Here is a 19,846-nt window from a genome sequence, read left to right on the forward strand (position 1 = left end):
TCGAAGTATCTTTAACCTTGCTGCTGCAGGTAGTCCATCATCATTAACTATATTAGGATTGACACCATAATTAAAGAGACAGTGTTCTTTCCACATGACCATCTTAATTACTTTCAAGTCAAGTGGCTCCTTCTCTGAAAATAGTTGGTTACATTCATAGCAGACAAATTTTACTTGGTACCTTCCATAGCCAGTGATCAAAGGTTTTACTGAATGCAGCAATTCTTACACCTTTGTGTTTTAACAAAATTATTTCCACGTGGTATACCCTGGCCGAATTCAGAGCCATATCCTGGAATGTGCTTTTGCATTCACCCTGATGGCCTACCACCATTCTCTTCAATCAGATGTAACTAGGATTAATAAATTATGAAAAATTTCCTGCACAAATGGTATTTTAATACCTAGATTGTCAAAAACTGACACATACTTATGCCATAGTCAATTATCGTAAATTTTACCAATTTTATTAATCAAGGTGCATCTATATACTACTAAAGCTTTCATGCTCTGTGAGTCTATTTGTCTGTTTGTGACCTCAAATTAGTGCAAATGGTGCATTACAGTGGCACTATTTTTGGCTAAATCAACTTAAAATGTGCTAACTTACAGAATGCAGGCAAAGTTCAGGGTTATATATTTGTATAAAATTGTTCACTCACCAAAATCAACTGCCCCGTTTTCACCCGAGAGCCGATCTGCCTTCGTGGAAATTGGGGCGCGGCACCAAGATGCATGTGCACGGCCAGCCTCAGCAGCAACACCAACTGGTGCAAAAGGGCAGGGCAGCTCTACTTCCAGCAGTCAGATTCTGCTAATCAACTTCGCCATCAGCATGTGCAGGATTGGGACAGACCTAACTGCCACCCATCAATAAGAGATAAATAAATCTTATTGCAATGACGTGCTTCGAGACACCCATAAAACCCTTTGCTGCAGTCAAAGGACAGCGGTCACGTCCATTTAGGAGAGCGCCAACCATATCATCAAGAATAAGCAGCATCTTGGAGGCTTTGGTGTTACTGCTTTGTATCTGAGTACAGTGAAAGGTTTCAATGGGACATTCAATCACGTAGAAACAGTATCAGAGCAGTTGGAATCCATCAATGCTGCCTAATTATTGTTAGATATGTAGCGAAAAGACTCGCACACTGAGTACAAAATGAAAATGATCAACAAAACATTTTAACTTAAACTATTACAAAGCATCAGCACCGTTGTGCAATTAAGCACATTATATTCAATGAAAGTTAATTTCTTGCTTTTCTTAATTCCTATGTAATGCAAGTAGTCTAAAATTATATTTGTGTTCAGCTTCAAGCTGACTATCATAAATGAAAATATCTGAGGGGGCACCACTTTAAAAAAAATTGATGTTGGAGCTGCAGGATGGGCCCATGATTGAAAAGCAGATTGCAGTTAGAGCCAAGGACGAAACGTGGAAAAACTGAACAATTTTTTCCAAAAGTTTAAACTGGGAAATGCTCAACCTCTCCAAATCTATCACGTGATAACCTGTCAACACCACTCACCCCCACCAGCGGAAAGGGACTGCGTCTGCGTTTGTTCCATCGCTCCTGACGTGCATTGTGGGAACTGTAGTTCATATGGTTAAGTTGAAACCTGTTTAGACGGTAAGTAGGGACGGCTGATAGCGGTTCCACGGAGAGAGGGGGAGTTGGGATGAGCTGTCAGCCGAGTCCCTGATCCGTCAGAGGAAAGCTAGAAATGTTGCCATCAAAAATGTCCGTCGTTAAACAAGGAGGAGCTATATTTGCCTTGCTACGCGTCTTTCTTCTTTAATAAACTGAGTTTTTCATCTTCGATTTCCAAAGCAAAGCAATACAAATAGCATTCTTGAAAATTTAATGTTCATTCTGGTCACATCAGACTACACTACCTTTCTCTCAAAGGGTGCCCCTCCCCTGTTGTCTAGTTGAATTTAAAACTGGATCAACTTTTGTATGGATTATTTGTATATAGTCATGTCCATAAGTTATGCAGTCAAGTGACATGACATCGTCACGTATCTTTATGACATAAGCAGTACACCTAGGCAGTTCTTTGTAGCTAGAGTTGGAATAATTATCCTGCTGCTGTCTGTCAGACGTTTATACATTCTCACTGTGACCACATGGGCTACCTCCGGGAGCTTCAGTTACCCCCACACTCCAACGATAGACGGGCTAAGGCTGATTTATACTCGTGCATATGGGCTATGCCGTAGGCCTAATTTTCACTTCTGCGAAGGCTGTACACCAAAACGCTAGTTGGAGGTGGGGTTTCTATGCCACTGTGTTGAATTTCTTCGTGAGAAACATGGACGAGGAAATGCATTTCAAACATTTTCGCATGTCAGCAGGTAGATTTGACGATTTGGTTCATCTATTTTGCATCGGTGTACAGACATGGCGGAGAAGAAGCAACCGGAAATGCATAGGAGGAAATGCGATGCTACCAAGCGGACCAATCGTGGTTTTTGCGGTCTGCGTCGTCACGATGCGTGAGTTACTTTTTTGGGGAGGTGCACATCATCCTATGGCATAGGGTATGCGGTACCTATGGCGTAGATGCGACGCAGAAGTATAAATCAGGCTTTAGTTGGACAGAAGGGTGTAATTGTACAACATGTGTTGTTTGGTCAGAAGCGTCCGATACGGTGCTGTATCTCTAACTAATAAATAAATAGCACAGATTCACTAGAACTCCGTGCAAATGCACCTTTGCAGTTTGTCTTGGGAACTGAAAATATTTTAAAAGAAAAGCAACTTTGTACTTTTAAAAAAATGATGCATTTACCTTGTGGACTGTAGCTGTCGCGTCTGACGGTTCAGCCTCCTGATCACATCCTAGTATGTGCACATGTGTGTGTGAGATCAAAGGCTGGCATTGAAAATTCCAAGCAGTGGTGTGTGTTTGTTAGACTCAGCACTCGACTTTAAAGTCTCAGTAATTACTTGTAAAGTTGATTGAGGGAAAGGCAGGCAGTGTGGTTTACAAACAGTGGTGAAAGGTTAGAACAGTGCGTCACTGGCAGAGGGAAAAGGAAGCCCAAGCACTAATAACCTCGAGATCCTGCAGATGCAGAAATCCAGAGTAAAAATGCTGGAGGAACTCAGCAGGTCAGGCAGCATCTGTGGAGAGAAATAGATCGATGATATTTTGGGCCAAGATCCTTCATCAGGGCTGGAAAGGATGTGGGAAGAAGCTAGAATAAGAAGGTGGGGGAGGAGAAGGGGTATAAGCTGGAAGGTGACAGGCGAAGACAGGTGAGGGGGTAGGTTTGTGGGTGGGCGAGTTGGGGGGGGTAAAGTGAAACTCAAACAGGAGAATGATAGATGGTGTGGAACACTCATGTTCTCCGTGGAAAGCTGCAAATATTCCTTGTGACCTATAACGTAATTTCCATCTCAACAACATGATTTCAGCACAAACTCCAGTGAGGGGTTGGCTGGATGGTTACTTATTTACATTTGTTAGCTCTGAGGTATGGTTCTGCACTACGCTACTCTACAGAAAGCTACCAGTAGCCCGTTTGTAGGAGTCGTCATAAGGCTGGAAGAACTCTTCAAAGCACTGCTGTTTGAATCCACAGGCAGCTGGAAATTCAGACCAAAAAATAGGGGATAAACTGACTGGTTACAAAATTGCACTTAACAAGGATTCAGAGTTTTGCAGAGTTTATGGATTTGTACACCTGGGGACCAGAGTGTGAATCTTGCATTTATTCTGGCATTTAGAATTGTCATTTGCATAAAGGTGGCAGCCAAGAATGCCAGGGGATTTCCGTCGTTACTCAGCCACAAACGCTGTAGTAGACTACAAAGTAAAGCTGCCACAGTTCTGGCACAGATGAGAGTGGTATGTGTCTGCAACCAACTCAGTCACTTTTGTGGTCATACCCATGGTTATTCCCTAGAACTCATGTTGTTAGGAGCACTTGTACTCTTTAAAACAATAGTACTTAAATAGTATTTAAAAGAACAATTAGTTTCTCTAGAAAGTCACCAAAAAAAGTCACGTTTGTTGCAGCATGTTGCAACTGTGACTCTTTTGTTATTGGAAGGTTCCTGGAGGGACGAGATCTACCATCACCTCATTGGCAAAGGCCTGATCAGGAACGGTCAACATGGTTTTGTGCATGGGAGGCCATGTCTCATGGAGTTTTTCGAAGAGGTAACAGAGAGTAACAGATGACAGTGGAACCGTGGATTTTGTCTCTGACCAGGACCTGCATGGCAGGGTGATCCGGAAGATTAGATCAAGTAGGATTCAGGGAGAGGTTGCGAGATGGATGCGGAATTGGCTTGATGATAGGAAGCAGAGGGAGATGGTTGAAGGTTGATTCTCCGACTGGAGGCTGTGACCGGTGGGTCAGTGATGAGACCTCAGCTTTTCATTATTTATGTAAATGATGCCAGTATGAATGTCTGTGGCACTATTAACAAGTTTGCTGATGACACTAAATTTGGGAATCTCACTGATGGTGAAGCAGATTGGAATGAATTGTTAAAAGTTCATAATCTGTTAGGGTGATGGGCCGGCGAATGCAAATAGATTTCCCCTTGGATCAGTGTAAGGTGAATTTTGGACAGTCAAACCAAGATAGAACTACACACTGAATGGCAAAACATCAACAGGTGTTGTGGAACAGAGTGTACAATTGCACAGTTCGCTGAAAATGGCTGCACAAGTAAGAGAGTAGTGAAAAGGACGTTTAGCCTGCTAACTTCCATAAGCCAGGGCACCGAATTTCATATTGGGTATATTATTATTATTAATCATTGGTGAAACTGCACTTGGAGTATTATGTACAGTTTTGGTCAGCCTGTTATAAGAAAAAGGCATTACCAAGCTGGTGAGAGTGCAGAAAAGATTTACGAGGGCTGCCTGAGCCAAAGGGCTTGAACTATAAGGAGAGGTTAGTCATGCTGGATATTTATTCCCCGATGAGTGCAAAAAGATAAGGAGTCAACTTCATAGAAGTTTATACATTCAGTGGCCACGTTAATAGGTATCTCATTTTCCCAACATTTATTGCTCTTTTTATTAATTTTTCTTTCTGCCTTTAGGACACTGGTTGTTTGTCCATCCTGTTGAACGCTATTTTTCATTATGTTCCTTGCATTTGCTCTGTGTGCCTGCAAGAAAACGAATCCCAGGGTTGTGTAAGGTGATACATACTTTGAACTTGAACTGCATGTGTGTTTGTGGCCTTTTGCTGCTGTAGCCCGTCCACTTCAAGATTCGATGTGTTGTGCATTCGGAGATGCTCTTCAGCACTCCATGGCGGTAAGCTGCTGTTATTTGAGCTACTGTCGCCGCCTTGTCAGCGTAAACCAGTCTCGCCATTCTCCTATGACCTCTTTCATTAACAGAGAACAGTAAAGCATTAATACAGAGCAAATTTGCAAGAATGTTGCTGGTGCTTGAAGACCTGACTTGTAGTGAAAGGTTGAATAAGTTAAGACTTTGTTCCCTCAGGCATAAGAGAATGATGGGAGATTTGATAGAGGTATACAAAATTATGAGGGGTGTAGATGATGTGCATGCAAGCAGGCTTTTTCCACTGAAGTTGGGGGGAGACTAGAGGTCATAGGTTAAGGGTGAAAGGTGCAATATTTAAGGTTACCTGGGGGGGGGCTTCTTCTCTCAGAGGATGGTGCGAATGTGCTATGAGGTGCCAGCGGAAGTGGTGAGCGCAGATTCAGTTACAACATTTAAGAGAAGTTTGGATAAATACATGGATGGGAGAGGTATGGAGGGCTATGGCCCAGGTGCGAGTCAATGGAACTAGGCAGAGTAATAGCTTGGCGTGGACTGGATGGGCTGAAGGGCCGATTTTTGTGTTGTCGTGCTCTATGACTATCAGGCAGGAGGAAGAGAACTGGTACCTTATTTCATCTTTCCCTGGTTTGAATCAAAAGAAAACAAAATTCAGTGGGAGTATAAAACATGAGAAACTACTGATGAAGACAGGTTTTCACTTTGGGGTTTTTTTCCTGTCCCAGACAGCTTATTTATTACTCATATTTGATATGATTTATTGGTCCTATCATTATAACTAGCTACTAAGCTGCTGACCTTGTACTCGGCAGCGGTGGAGCTGGTATTCGAGGTGCTTTGGTTGTAAATGACTTCATTTTACCCTTATAAATATTTATCAAGAGAAATGATCCTAATCATTTCTGATAAATTGTAAAAGAGGAAATTAACTGAGCAATAACCCCCAACTACTATCTGCAGGGCATAATCCTTTCTTCTTTCAAGCTCACCTTGTCCTTGAATGCTGAATTTGAGTTTAGTCAAAGATAGAACCAGATTAGAAGGAATGTCCTTGGGGATATTGTCCAACCTTCACCTCCATAATATCAATATTGGAAACATCAAAGCAAAATAAGGGAAGACATGTGACTTTTGAGAAGAATGATGAAAATATCATGGAGGGACAGAGTAACAAATGAGGAAGTGTTGTGAAAAACCAGAAGACAGCTGATATCAACAATCAGGAAATGGCAGCTGGAGTTTCTGGGACCTGTACTAAGTAAAGAGAGGCTCAAACATCTTGCAGTGATGAGGAAAAAACGATGAAAGAAAAAGTCACAGTTGACAGTGCATGGCATTCATGAGTTACATGAAGGACAGGCAAAAGTTTTGAAGAGCTTATTAGAACTTCTCAGATTAAAGACAGATGGAAGAACATGATTACGTTACACAGCACGATGATGATGCACTTGGTAATAAATTTATAATTAGATGTTTTTGGCATTTTCTACTCGTTTCCTTTGCTAAATTTGGGTTGTGGATTGTGTACCTCAGTCAAGTTCCTCTTGCCCAGAGCTTTGCAGAGTGGGATTTGGAGCTTTGGTTCGTCGGACTTTCTGGATGTTTTGGATCGTGATGCTGGGATTTTTGGAAGTGAAGAATGAGGCATAAAACTTATTGCTCATGATCATTTTATTACATATTACAAGAACAAAGAAGAAATGCAAGTGTCAAGAGAACAAAGAAAAGGAAAAAGTAGCCTTGGTTGCCTCAGACTAGAGATAACGAAGAATTTCAGTGATAACAATAACCTATAAAACAGACAGGTTCAAGTGTTATGATACCTGCCTCAGAAAACTAAGGAGCTTCTCATAAAATACAGAAGTAACTGTACTCTAATGACTGGAAAATCACTGAAGAACTACATTCATGTTAGTGATTATGTGAAAATGCAAGTAGGCATACTAAAGTTAAAGTAGAAGAAAAATAACCATTCTATACTCCAATCCAACACTTCAGAAGAGCTGATCAGTAGAAATGATAGAAACGTAGCTGATAGAACTCAGTTGAGTTATTAGATTTCCCGAGTTATTAGATTTCCCGAGTTATATCTGTTAAAACCCAGCATTTGGGAGAAGGCTGTTTCTCTGCTGCCTCATACCTAGCTGAACAGAATTGCATACATTTTTGAAGAAGTTGTCATTTTAAAGTTCTAATTATTTTTCTAAAGGTCTGAACTGTAAAAGTGAGCACACAGGGTTGATTGTTAACGTTGTAGGGCATGTTTATTTCTAAAGTGACCTTCCATCATTAATGCTTTGCCCATGCATTGACAGCAGAACAACTCTAAATAGAAAATCCATATATAACTAATTCATGCTGCCAGTGTTGCCTGAGATGTCTTTGCATACACCCAGTGGCCATTTTATTAGGTACCTCCTCTACCTGATGAAGTGGACACAGAGTATATGTCCATGTGCCTTCTGCTGCTGCAGTCCATCCACTTCATGGTTCAATGTGTTGTGCATTCAGAGATACTCTTTTGCAAACCGCAGTTGCAATGCAACCCACAAAAAAATGCTGGAGGAACTCAGCAGGCCAGGCAACATCTATGGAAAAGAGTAAACAATAGGCGTTTTGGGCCGAGACCCTGCGTCAGGACTGGAGGGAGAAAAGATGAGACGTTAGAGTAAGAAGGTGGGGAGAGGGGAGGAAGAAGTACAAGGTGGTAGGTGATAGGCAGAACTGGGAAGGGGAGGGATGAATAAAGAGCTGGGAACTCAATTGGTGAATGTGATGCAGGGCTGGAGGAGGGGGAGTCTGATAGGAGAGGGCCGAAGGCCAGGGAAGAAAGGGAAGGGGAAGGAGCACCAGAGGAAGGTGGTGGCAAGTAAGGAGAGAAGATGAGAGAATGAGAAAGGAGAGGGAGAGGTCCTTTACCAGAAGTTTGAGAAATCATGCCATGTTCATGCCATCAGGCCTCCTGTCCTCTCCTATCAGATTCCCCCTTCTCCAGCCCTTTATCTCTTTCACCAATTAACTTCCCAGCTCTCTACTTCACCCCTCACCTATCACCTACTACCTTGTATTCACTCCCCCCACCTTCTTACACTGACTTCTCATCTTTCTCTCCAGTCCTGACGCAGGGTCTCGGCCTGAAACATCGACTGTTTACAATTCTCCGTAGATGCTGTCTGGCCTGCTGACTTCTGCAGCATTTTTGTGCATGTTGCTTGGACTTACAGCATCTTCAGATTTTCTCTTGTTTGTTACAGTGTGTGGTTATTTGAGTTATTGTCAGCTTGAACCACTCTGACTATTCATCTCGGACCTTTCTCATTAACAAGGCATTTTCACCCACAGAACTGCTGCTCGTTGGATTTTTTTTTTGTTTTTCACACCATCCCCTGTAAATTCGAGAGGCTGTTTCCCTTTTAAAAAAATCCCAGTAGATCAGCATGTCTAGCACCAACAATCATTCCACAGTGAAAGTCACTTCTATCACTGTCCATCCCCGTGCTGATGTTTGGTCTGAACCGCTTGACTATGTCGGCAGGCTTTTATGCATTGAGTTGCAGCCATGTGACTGGCTGATTAGATATTTGTATTGGTGAGCAGGTGTACTGAATAAAGTGGCCTCTGAATGTATATTTACACCAAACTCCTAGTAGGTGGGGAGATGGATGGAGTTGAGAACGTGCCCCTTGTAATATTTAAGAGCCTTTGTCCATCTGAGTTTAACCTATAATACCAAGACCGGTTATTTGGCTTTCCCGAATAATGATGTACGAAGGGTGATTGATAAGTTTGTGGCCTAAGTTAGAAGGAGTCAATTTTAGAAAGCCTAGCACATTTATTTTTCATCATAGTTCCCTCCTACATTTACACACTTAGTCCAGCGGTCGTGGAGCATACGGATCTTGGACCTCCAGAAAGTGACCACAGCAGGAGTGATTGATAAGTTTGTGGCTTAAGGTAGGAGGGGATGAGTTATACAGCTCTCATTACATGCACATGCAGTTCAGCTCTTTGAGTGATTATGCAGAAAGTTTGAAGTTAATAACTCATCAGGGGTGATTGATAAGTTTGTGGCCTAAGGTAGAAGAGATGTGTTATTAACTTCAGACTTTCTGCATAATCACTCAGAGTTGAACTGCACGTGCATATAACAAGAGCTGTGTAACTCATCTCCTGCTATCTTAGGCCACAAACTTATCAATCACTCCTCATAGTTGTTGTACTTGGGTGCTACTAAATGAAACTGTACTCAAGCTGGAGCTCGTGCTGTCATAAAGTTTGTGATGTCGTGACTTCCGCAAGGAAAGCAAATGCAGCAAATTTGGAGGTTGCTATGAAGAAGAATTAGCCATAATTTTCTGGAGCATTGGACATGCAAAAACCTGTTAACTACAATTATATTTTTTGCTAGTTGCTAAAAAGAATAAGCTGATTGCATTGCAAAAATGGGGATTCCTGACATTTGGGCAAAAATGAACAGGGTAAGCACCTTTAATAAAGTAGATTGTAAGTCTATGATATGTAACACCTGAAAGGTTGAAAAGAAAGTGGTATGAATTCAGTATCAGGTCTCGGCACGAAACGGTGACTGTTCACTTTGAGTGAGAGAGAGAGAGAGAAAATATAGCTCTATGGGTGGGAGTGGGGTAGGAATGCAGGCATGGGGGCAACAATTAGGGCTAAGAAATAAATGCTGGCTTTACCAATGACATCCTCATCCCTTGAACAAGCTTTTTTTGTAATGTGAATAGCAGCTAATCAAGAGTGTTATGCGATCAAGGTGGAATTGTGGACTTAAATACAAGCACTTAAATACATTTCCATTTCTCCATCAAATTAGTCTGTGACTTAAACAGACTTGCTGTTGGAATTGTTCAGTGAATATCACCAGATTGAAAGCCTGGTCAATTTGGCATTGTGATTTTTTTGATTGAAGTGGAATTTTAGGAAAAGCACTGGAGATTTTTCTGCCCATCTTTCTTTCAAAAATACCATGAATTCAGCAGATTACTAACAGTGGGTCATTACCTTACTGGGAGGACAGTCACTTAAAGCACCTTGTTGATTTGCTTCAGTTCTGAGCTTAAATCCTTTGAAATGGAAGCTTGAATTTGCATCTTTCTTATTTAGAGTTGAAAGGTAGTAAAAGAAGCTCAGTAAATTTAAGAAAGTGGTGAGTTAATGGTGGATGTCCAGCCAAGATTTGCTAAAAAACGCACACAAAATGCTGGGGGAACTCGGCATCTAGGAATAGAGCACAGTCAACATTTCGGGCCGAAACAGGACTGGAGGGGAGAAAGCTGAGGAGTAGAATTAAAAAGTGGGGAGGGGAGAGAGAGAGAAACAGAAGGTGATAAGTGAAACCTGAAAGGGGGAGGGGATGGAATAAAGAGCTGAGAAGTAAATTAGTGAAAGAGACAGAAGGCCATGGAAAGAAAGAAGAGGGGGGAGGAGCACCAGAGGGAGGCGAGGGGTGGGCAAGGAGATAAGGTGAGAGAGAAAAAAAGAATGGAAAATGGTGAAGGAGAGGGAGGCATTACTGGAAGTTTGAGAAACCGATGTTCATGCCATCAGGTTGGAGGATACCAAAACGGAATATAAGGTGTTGTTCCTCCAACCTAAGTGTTGCCTCAGGGGAAGAAGCCTTGGATAGATGTGTCTGAATGGGAATGGGAAGTGGAATTATAATGGGTGGCTGAATTACATTTCTGGTGCAGAAGACAGGTCAAATACCATATTAACTAATTAGTATTGCAGAAATGCAAAGGGACTTGTGCAGGATACCCTAAATGTTCACCTCCAGGTTGAGTCGGTGGTGAATGTGAATTATTCAATTATTGAATTATTCAATGTTGGCATTCATTTCTGGAGATATAGAATATAAGAGCAGGGATGTGATGTTGAGGCTCTATAAGGAATTCGTGAGACCACACTTGAAGTATTGTGTGTAGTTTTGGGCTCCTTATTTTAGAAAGGATATACTGACATTGGAGAGGGTTCAGAGAGGATTCATGAGAATGATTCCAGGAATGAAAGGGTTACTGTATATCTGGCAACTCTTGGGCTGTATTCCCTGGAGTTCAGAAGAATGAGAGGGGATCTCATAGAAACATTCCAAATGTTAAGAGGCCTGAACAGATTAGATATGGCAAAGTTATTTTCCATGGTAGGGGAGTCTAGGACAAGAGGGCATGACTTCAGGATTGAAGGACGTCCATCTAGAACAGAGATACGAAGAAATTATTTTAGTCAGAGGGTTTTAAATCACAAATTTGTTTCCACGAGCAGCTGTGGAGGCCAAGTCATTGGGTGCATTTAAGGCAGAGATTGCTCTTGATTAGACAGGACATTAAAGGGTATGGGGAGAAGGCAGGGGAGTGGAAGAATTGGATCAGTCCATGATTGAATGGCAGAGCAGACTCGATGGGCTGTATAGCCTACTTCTGCTCCTATATCTTGTGGTCTAAAACTCAGTAGTGCTGGACTTAACTGGCACCTCTCCGATTTAGCAGAATAATTGCTATAACTTATGTCGGTAATTGACAAAAAAAAACGGTTTGTTTTCTGTTCATTACTCCTGGCAGGTTGCAGATGCACATGTTAAATGGAGCGTTACTGGCATTGCTATTTCCTGTTGTTAATACCAGGCTGGTGAGTACTTTCTTCTGCATGTCTGCCGCACTCATAACTGTCTGAACCTTCTGGTCTTTGTTCAAATCACTGTATAAATGTACTTTATACACTTTAGAAATGGGGGTGTAACTGATCATTTAACGCAAGTGAAATCTCATACCTCGGGCATTTTGTAAACCACAGGTACTGGTTATAAATTCAGTGGCCACTTTATTAGATTACAAATATCTAATCAGCCCATCACATGGCAGCAAGAAGTTGAGTAGGTCTTCAGATTAAACAACAGCATGGGGAAGAAATGTGGTCCAAGTGCCTTTGACCGTGGTTGGTGCTAGATTAGGCAGTTTGAGTATCTCAGAAACTGCTGATCTCTAGGGATATTCACACACAACAATCTCTAGAGTTTACCGAGAATGGGGCAAAAACACAAAGTAAATGTCCAGTGAGAGGCAACTCCGCGGTGAGAAGTCCTTGTTAATGGGAGAGGTTGGAGGAGGATGCCACGACTGGTTCAGGCTGACAGGAAGGTGACAGTAATTCAAATAACCACGTGTTAGAACAGTCAGAACATCTCTGAATGTAAGCACATAGAACCTTGAAGTGGATGGGCTCCAACAGAAGAAGACCACACTGAGTTCCTCTCCTGACCCTATTAAAGTGCCGCTGAGTGTGTATGGTCCATACAGTATATGGTACATGAGGACATTGTCAGTTGTCCTCATATTTTACACTAAAGTAATAGCTATTGAAAATCTTTATGAAGGCACTATGAAGGACCCCATGCACCCCCATACAATCTCTTCTCCCTCCTGCCGTCTGGGAAAAGGCTCCAAAACATTCGGGCTCTCACTCAGGACCAGACTATGTAACAGTTTCTTCCCCCAAGCTATCAGACTCCGCAGTATCCGAAGCCTGGACTGACACTTTACTGCCCTATTGTCCTGTTTATTATTTATTGTAAAGCCTGCACTGTTGCTGTGCACTTTATGCAGTGCTGTGTAGGTCTGTAGTCTAGTGTAGCTTTCTCCGTGTTGTGTTTTTACGTAGTTCAGTCTAGTTTTTGTACTGTGTCATGTAACACCATGGTCCTGAAAAACGTCTCATTTTTACTATGTACTGACCAGCAATTATGGACGAAATGACAATAAAAGTGACTTGACTTGACTTGTTTAGTTAATATCCCTGGGTTGAAAGTCTGGTCAGTCTGGTATTTTTGATTTTTTTTTGAGGGAAATAGAATTTTAGGAAAGACACTGGGATTTCTTGGCCTACCTTTCTTTCAAAAATGCCATGAATTCAGCATATTATTAAAAATGGGTTATTATCTTACTGAATAAAATAATTTATAGCCTTGTTGATTTGCATTGATTATGAACTCAATATTTTTGATATGGGGGCTTGTTCTGCAACTTTCTGATTTAGAGTTGTGTGGTATCGAAAGAATCATGATAAAGCTTTCAATTCAATTATCAAGTATCATTCAGTTACATGCATTTTGAGTATTAGGCATTGACGTGTATTTCAAACGGTGCTCATTTGTGGCTGGGAAGAATCTTCTCCAAAATATTTAAACCACTGACTGTCTGAAGATCCCAGTTGTTTTTCAGAGAGCAGTCACTGTCATGTTCTTAACCAGCAATGACTTCATTGTGTTCACAATGAAAGCTTGTGGCTCTTGACATTGGCCACAAAGCAGTGCATTATGGTGGCGTTGTATGTTCACTATAAGAGATGCAGTGTCACTGTAATGTTGCAGATCCTATTAATGCACTTTAGGGGCAGAGTTGAAACTACCCTACAGACCTACTAAAAACAAGCCAGTATAATTCTTTTCTCCTCAAATCCAGTATTAACTCCTACCTCGCATCGATCACAGTTGCTAAGATTTAAATCAATACCTGGTGTCGCAGAAATTTGAGGCTTGAAGGAATTCCTTGTGCAAGTACTTAATGCCCTTTGCAACAAACACAAAATGCTGGAGGAACTCAGCAGGCCAGGAAAGGATGTGCTGACCTTGGAGATGGTTCAAAGGGGACAACATGGGGCAGGTTTTTCCTCACAGAGGCTCGAGGCTGTCAGAGGAAGTTGTGGAAGTGGGTACAATTAGATTCAAAAGACATTTAAATGGGTCTGTGAATAGAAAAGGTTTAGGCCAGGGTTTCCCAACCTGTAAGCCACGGACCAATACCACTAAGCAAGGGGTCCATGGACCCCAGGTTGGGAGCCCCTGGTTTAGAGGGATATGCACCAAACACAGACAAAAGGGACGAGCTCAGGTAAGCAACTTGCTCTGTATGGATGAATTGGGCCCTTTTACCTCTTTCATACTGTATCACTCTTTCACAAGGGGCAGATGGTGCTCAGCGTTTGAGAAGTCATGGTCATGGAAAAGTATAGTACAGAAACAGACCATTTGGCCCATCTCCAATGTGCTTGCAGAGCAATGCCAGCCAGTATTTGCAGAATCTATGATTTAGGTTATTAATAAACAATTCCACAGTGAATTTTAAAATATGCTGTATACAAATGATTGAAGTAAGGACCCAGCTTTGCACATTCCTTTATAGCGGCATTTGTCACACAGAATCTGGAAATCTGCCTCTCACGTTTTTCAGGGATTGGCTGGAAGTTTATTGGGATCTGTTTATGCTCTCTTCCCAGGAAGAGAATAAAATCTGAACTGACTTCATTTTGTTAAATTTCTAAGCTGCTAACTTCTCAGACTTGGTATTTAACCCTCTCACTAGCGGCTAATTTTCTTGCATCAGTTTCTTGATCTGATGGGTTAACTGGCTTGTTCAGTGGTGGTCACGACTTCATCGGTGGCTCTACTTTGTGAGGAGTTGGAGGAGGGAAAGACTCAAGCATATCTCTACAGTTGTACTGTGAAGAGTGTTCTCACCGGTTGCTTCACTGCCTGATTTTGGGGCACCGATGCACAGGATCAAAAGAAGCTACTCCAGCTTGTGACTCAGCCAGCTCCATCGTGGGCACAAGTTATCCCAACATTGAGGACATCTTCAAAAAGTGGCTCTGAAAGAAAGAGGCATTGATCATGACGGACCCTCACCTTCCAGGCATGCCCCCTTCTTATTGCTACCGCCAGGGAGGAAGAGGCACACTCGATATTTAACCAACAGCTTTGCCATCAGGTTTCCGAATGGTTCATGAACACTACCTCACTATTCCTCTTTTCCACTATTTACTTATTTTATTTCTTATTTTACTGAAGTCAATCAACTCTACTGACAGCAGCTAGCTGGAGTCTGCTATCCTGGACCAGTCTCTCAAGTTGTCCCCAGATGTAGCCCATCTTAAGTCCTTGCTGTCCCAGGGAAAAAGAGTTTGGAGCTTCTGTTGCCATTTCTGTGCTCTGGGTTTTTACGGGATGGGTCTGCTGGCTCCATGACCAACCCTCCCCCTTTCGTAGCTAGATTTGGGACTATCCATGGCGGAGTTTTTTCTTATTTTAACTGGGTAGGGTTTTTTAAAAAATCTTGCACTGTACTACTACCAAAAAAAAACACATGTCAACACATGTTAGTGATAATAAACCTAATGCAGATTCTAATTGTGACTTTGATCTGCAAGAGGGAAACAAGCGTTTATTTGGATTGGACTGTGTACTTGTGGTCAAGAACTGAATCAAGAGCAGGACGCCAGTTATTTGGCACGCTGATAAAATTGTCACTCGCCCGAGATGGAAGTGACACTTAGTTTTTTCTAGGTTTGGTGTTTACCCCTTGACATTGCAGCTTGTTTGCGGTCATGCCACCCTGACACAAAGAGCAGCCAGATGATAACTCATTCACAGTATCTAAGCTGTGGAACCGTGAAGTGCAGGATGTTTTACTGCAGATTTCTCTTTCCCCCTCCACCCCCCCATGCCCTCACCCCCACCACCCTTCCCAACACACAGCCACACTATGACAAACCAGTGCTTAGCTGAACCAATATGTGATGTATTCAGCTGCTTCCCCAGCACTGCTCAGTGCTGAGACGTAGTCTTTAGAAAATGAAAGAGAACCGAAAATGGCAGAATTTGATGCCTGTCTTCCCTTAACACAGTGAAATGGGCGGGTTGATAGAGCGTGAGTGCCGTTTAGAAAACTGTGCTTTTTGAGCCCCCTCTAGAGTGACCAGCAGTTTTGATACTTTGGCGCCTGCATTTCCACAGTGTCAGGTTGCTGATGGTTCTGGTTTGTGGAATAAGTCAACCCTATACTAGGCTGCTGACGTGCGGTAGTCTCAATGCTAAAACACCGACCCTCATGGGCAGAGCAGTAGATTGGTGTTGTCCAAATGTTGCTGCAAACATGGTCATGAACCTGTAATTGGAACTGAATGTTGTGCACGTATCAGTACACATCCCCACTTCTGACCTTAGGACGGAAAGGAGGATCGTTGAAGAAGCAGCTGAAGTTGGTCTGGTCCAGGATGTTGCTTCGGTGAACTCCTGCAATGGAGTGGGATGATTGACCTTGAACGGTAACAGCCATGTCCCCGTGCCTGTGGTGTGACTCCAGCTGTTAGTTTTCTCCACGTGATGTGTATTCATCTGAGCTCCATGATGCCACAGTTGTTCCAATGCTGACTTTTAGGATTAGCTTTATCACATGTGCGTCGAAACATACAGTGAAATGTGTTATTTCCATCTACAACTGACGCAGCCCAAAGATGTGCTGGGGGCAGCCTGCAAGAGTCATCATGCCTCCTGCAAAACTTATCATGCCCACAACTTACTCGCCCTAACTCGTGTCTTCAGAATGTGGGAGGAAGTCAGAGCACCCAGAGGAGACCCCCTCAGTCTCAGGGAGAATGTACAAGGTCCTTGCGGGAATTGAATCCTGATCTTCCAATCACTGGTGTTCTAAAGCGTTACGCTAACCACTGTGCTTCTGTGCTGCCTTGATGTTAAGGACAGTCATTCTTTGCTGGAAGTTGGCCCTTTGACCCAGGCTGGGATAAGATCCGTGACTAAATGGTCCCAGTCCCGGTGAAACACAAGCTGGACGCTTTGGTCTTGTTTCTTTCACTGGGAAATTTTCTGAGCTGGTTTGGTGAAAGTTGCATGTAAGACTTGAAGGGGAATTATGCGCAGCGGGAATGGAGAAATGTCAGCGAGATGATTCATACAGTGGGCACAGCTGAATGTGCTGTGGTTACACAACTCATCGAGAGATCTGGAAAGCTGAGCATATGAACAGGAGACACTGCTAAATGATAGAATGCTGTTTACTGCTCTGTTAGGATGGGTTTGTACATCATTCATTATAGAACGTAGAACAGTACAACATAATACAGGCTCTTCTGCCTACGATGTTGTAACTCACCCTACAACCAATTTAACCCTTCCCTCCAACATAGGACTTCATTTTTCTCTGACCTACAACACACCATCCGACTGTCTCTTGCGATCTTCTGTATCACCACTGCATTCCTCTTCTCAGCAAGGCCTCCCCACTTCCCTTCTGAGCCACAGAACCCAGACTCGGTGCCTCAGACCCGGTCACTGCCATTCCCCCAACCCACCTGGCAGGTTGCTCCCCCACCATAAGTATTCAAGGCAGTATACTTACTAATGAATTGAATCGACTTTATTTCTTACATCCTTCACATACGTGAGGAGTAAAAATGTTTACATTCTGTCTCTGTCTAAATGTGCGATGTGTAATTATAGTAATTTATAATAAAAAGAACAGTCAATGTACATAGAAATACACTCAAATCAGTGTGAGTTAATCAGTCTGATGGCCTGGTGGAAGAAGCTGTCCTGGAGCCTGTTGGTCCTGTCTTTTATGCTGCGGTACTGTTTCCTGGATGGTAGCAGCTTGAATAGACCGTGCCTGGGGTGACTCGTGTCCCCAATGATCCTTCGGGCCCTTTTATCACACCTGTATTTGTAAATGTCCTGAATCATGGGAAGTTCACATCTACAGATGCACTGGGCTGTCCACACCATTCTCTGCAGAGCCCTGCAATTAAGGCAGGTACAGTTCCCATATCAGGCAGTGATGCAGCCAGTCAGGATGCTCTCAATTGTGCCCCTGTAGAAAGTTCATAGGATATGGGGGCCCATACCAAACTTCCTCAACCGTCTGAGGTGAAAGGGGTGCTGTTGTGCCTTTTTCACCACACAGCTGGTGTGTACAGACCACGTGAGGTCCTCGGTGATGTGGATGCTGTGGAACTTAAAGCTGTTCACCCTCTCAACCCCAGACCCATTGATGTCAATAGGGGTTAGTCCGTCTCCATTCCTCCTGTAATCTGCAACCAGCTCCTTTGATTTTGCAACATTGAGGGAGAGGTTGTTTTCTTGACATCACTGTGTCAGAGAGATAACTTCTTCCCTATAGGCTATCTCGTTATTGTTTGAGATTAGGCCAATCAATGTAGTGTCGTCGGCAAATTTAATTAGCAGATTAGAGCTGAGGGTGGCGACACAGTCATGGGTATACAAGGAGTAAAGGAGGTTCACACCCTGAAGGGCTCCTGTGTTGAGAGTCAGAGGGGTGGAGATGAGGGAGCCCACTCTTGCAACCTGCCGGCGATCTGACAGGAAGTCCAGGATCCAGCTGCACAAGTTAGGGTGAAGGCCGAGGTCTCTGAGCTTCCGGTTGTGCCTAGAGGGAATTATGGTGTTGAATGCTGAACTGTAGTCCAAGAACATCATTCTCACATAAGCATCCTTCTTCTCCGGATGTGTAAGGATGGTATTTAGAGCAGTGGCTATTGCATCATCTGTCGATCAGTTGTGTCGGTAGGCGAATTGTAGGGGGTCCAGTTTTGGTGGTAGCATACTGCATCCAAACAGAGAGGAACAGCCACAGGGATACTCTCCATTGAATGTCTATTTCAGTAAAAGGATAGCAAAAATACTTTTCAGACGTGTAAAGAGTAAAAGTGGATATTGGACTGCTGGAAAAATGATGCTGGAGAGGTAGTAATGGGGGACAAATGGCAGACAAACTTAATGTATTTTGCATCAGCCCTCACTGTGGAAGACACCAGCAGTTTGCTAGAGATTGGAGAGTGTCAGGGGGCAGAAATGAGTGTAGTTGCTATTACTGAGAAGGTGCTTAGGAAGCTGAAAGATCTGAAGTTAGATGTGTCCCCTGGACCAGATGGTCTACACCCCATGGTACTGAAAGAGGTGGCTGAAGAGATTGTTGAGGCACTAGTAATGATCACTCAGGAATCATTAGATTCTGGGATGGGTGTGGAGGACAGGAAAACTGCAAATGTCACTGTATTCTTTAAGAAGTGAGGGAGACTGAAGAAAGGAAAATATAGGCCAGTTAGCTTTACTTCAATGGTTGGGAAGATGTTGGAGTCCATTATTTAGGATGATGTTTCAGGGTATTTGGGGGAACATGATAAAATAGGCCATAGTCAGCATGTTTCCTTCAGGGAAAATTGTGCCTGCCACATCTTTTGGAGCTCTTTGAGGAACTAACATACACCATAGACAGAAGAGAGTCAGTAGATGTTGTTTACTTGAATTTTCATAAGACCTTTGACAAGATGCCACAAATGAGGCTGCTTAACGAGGTGAAGAGCCCATGGTATTACTGGGAAGATACCAGCATAGGTAGAATATTGCCAGACTGGCAGAAGGCAAGAAGTGGGAATAAAGAGGGCCTTTTCTGGTTGGTTGCTGGTGACTAGTGATGTTCCACTGAAGTTGGTGCTGGAGAATCGCCTCTTTTCACGTTATGCTGTATGCCAGTGATTTGGATGATGGAATTCATGGCTTTGTGGCCAAGACTGGGGACAATACAAGGGACAGGCAGTGTTGAGGAAGCAGTGAGTCTGCAGAAGTACTGAGGTTGGGAGAATGGGCAAAGAAGCAGCAGATAGAATATAGTGTAGGGAAGTGTATGGTCATGTACTTTCACAGAAGGAATAAAGATGTAGACTATTTTCTAAA

General features: G+C 42.9%; 1 protein-coding gene across 2 annotated transcripts in view; it reads left to right on the top strand.

The window, feature by feature from the left end:
- LOC132397999 (transmembrane protein 164) overlaps positions 1–19,846 on the top strand; it is a 159,898-nt gene that overhangs the window by 63,311 nt on the left and 76,741 nt on the right. For both annotated transcript variants that reach the window (XM_059976872.1, XM_059976873.1), the window contains exon 3: positions 11,868–11,934. In XM_059976872.1, coding sequence (XP_059832855.1) covers positions 11,868–11,934 — 67 coding nt within the window. The remainder of the gene's footprint in view (positions 1–11,867; positions 11,935–19,846) is intronic.

This window comes from Hypanus sabinus, chromosome 8 (genome assembly GCF_030144855.1).
Source record: "Hypanus sabinus isolate sHypSab1 chromosome 8, sHypSab1.hap1, whole genome shotgun sequence".
NCBI lineage: Eukaryota > Metazoa > Chordata > Chondrichthyes > Myliobatiformes > Dasyatidae > Hypanus > Hypanus sabinus.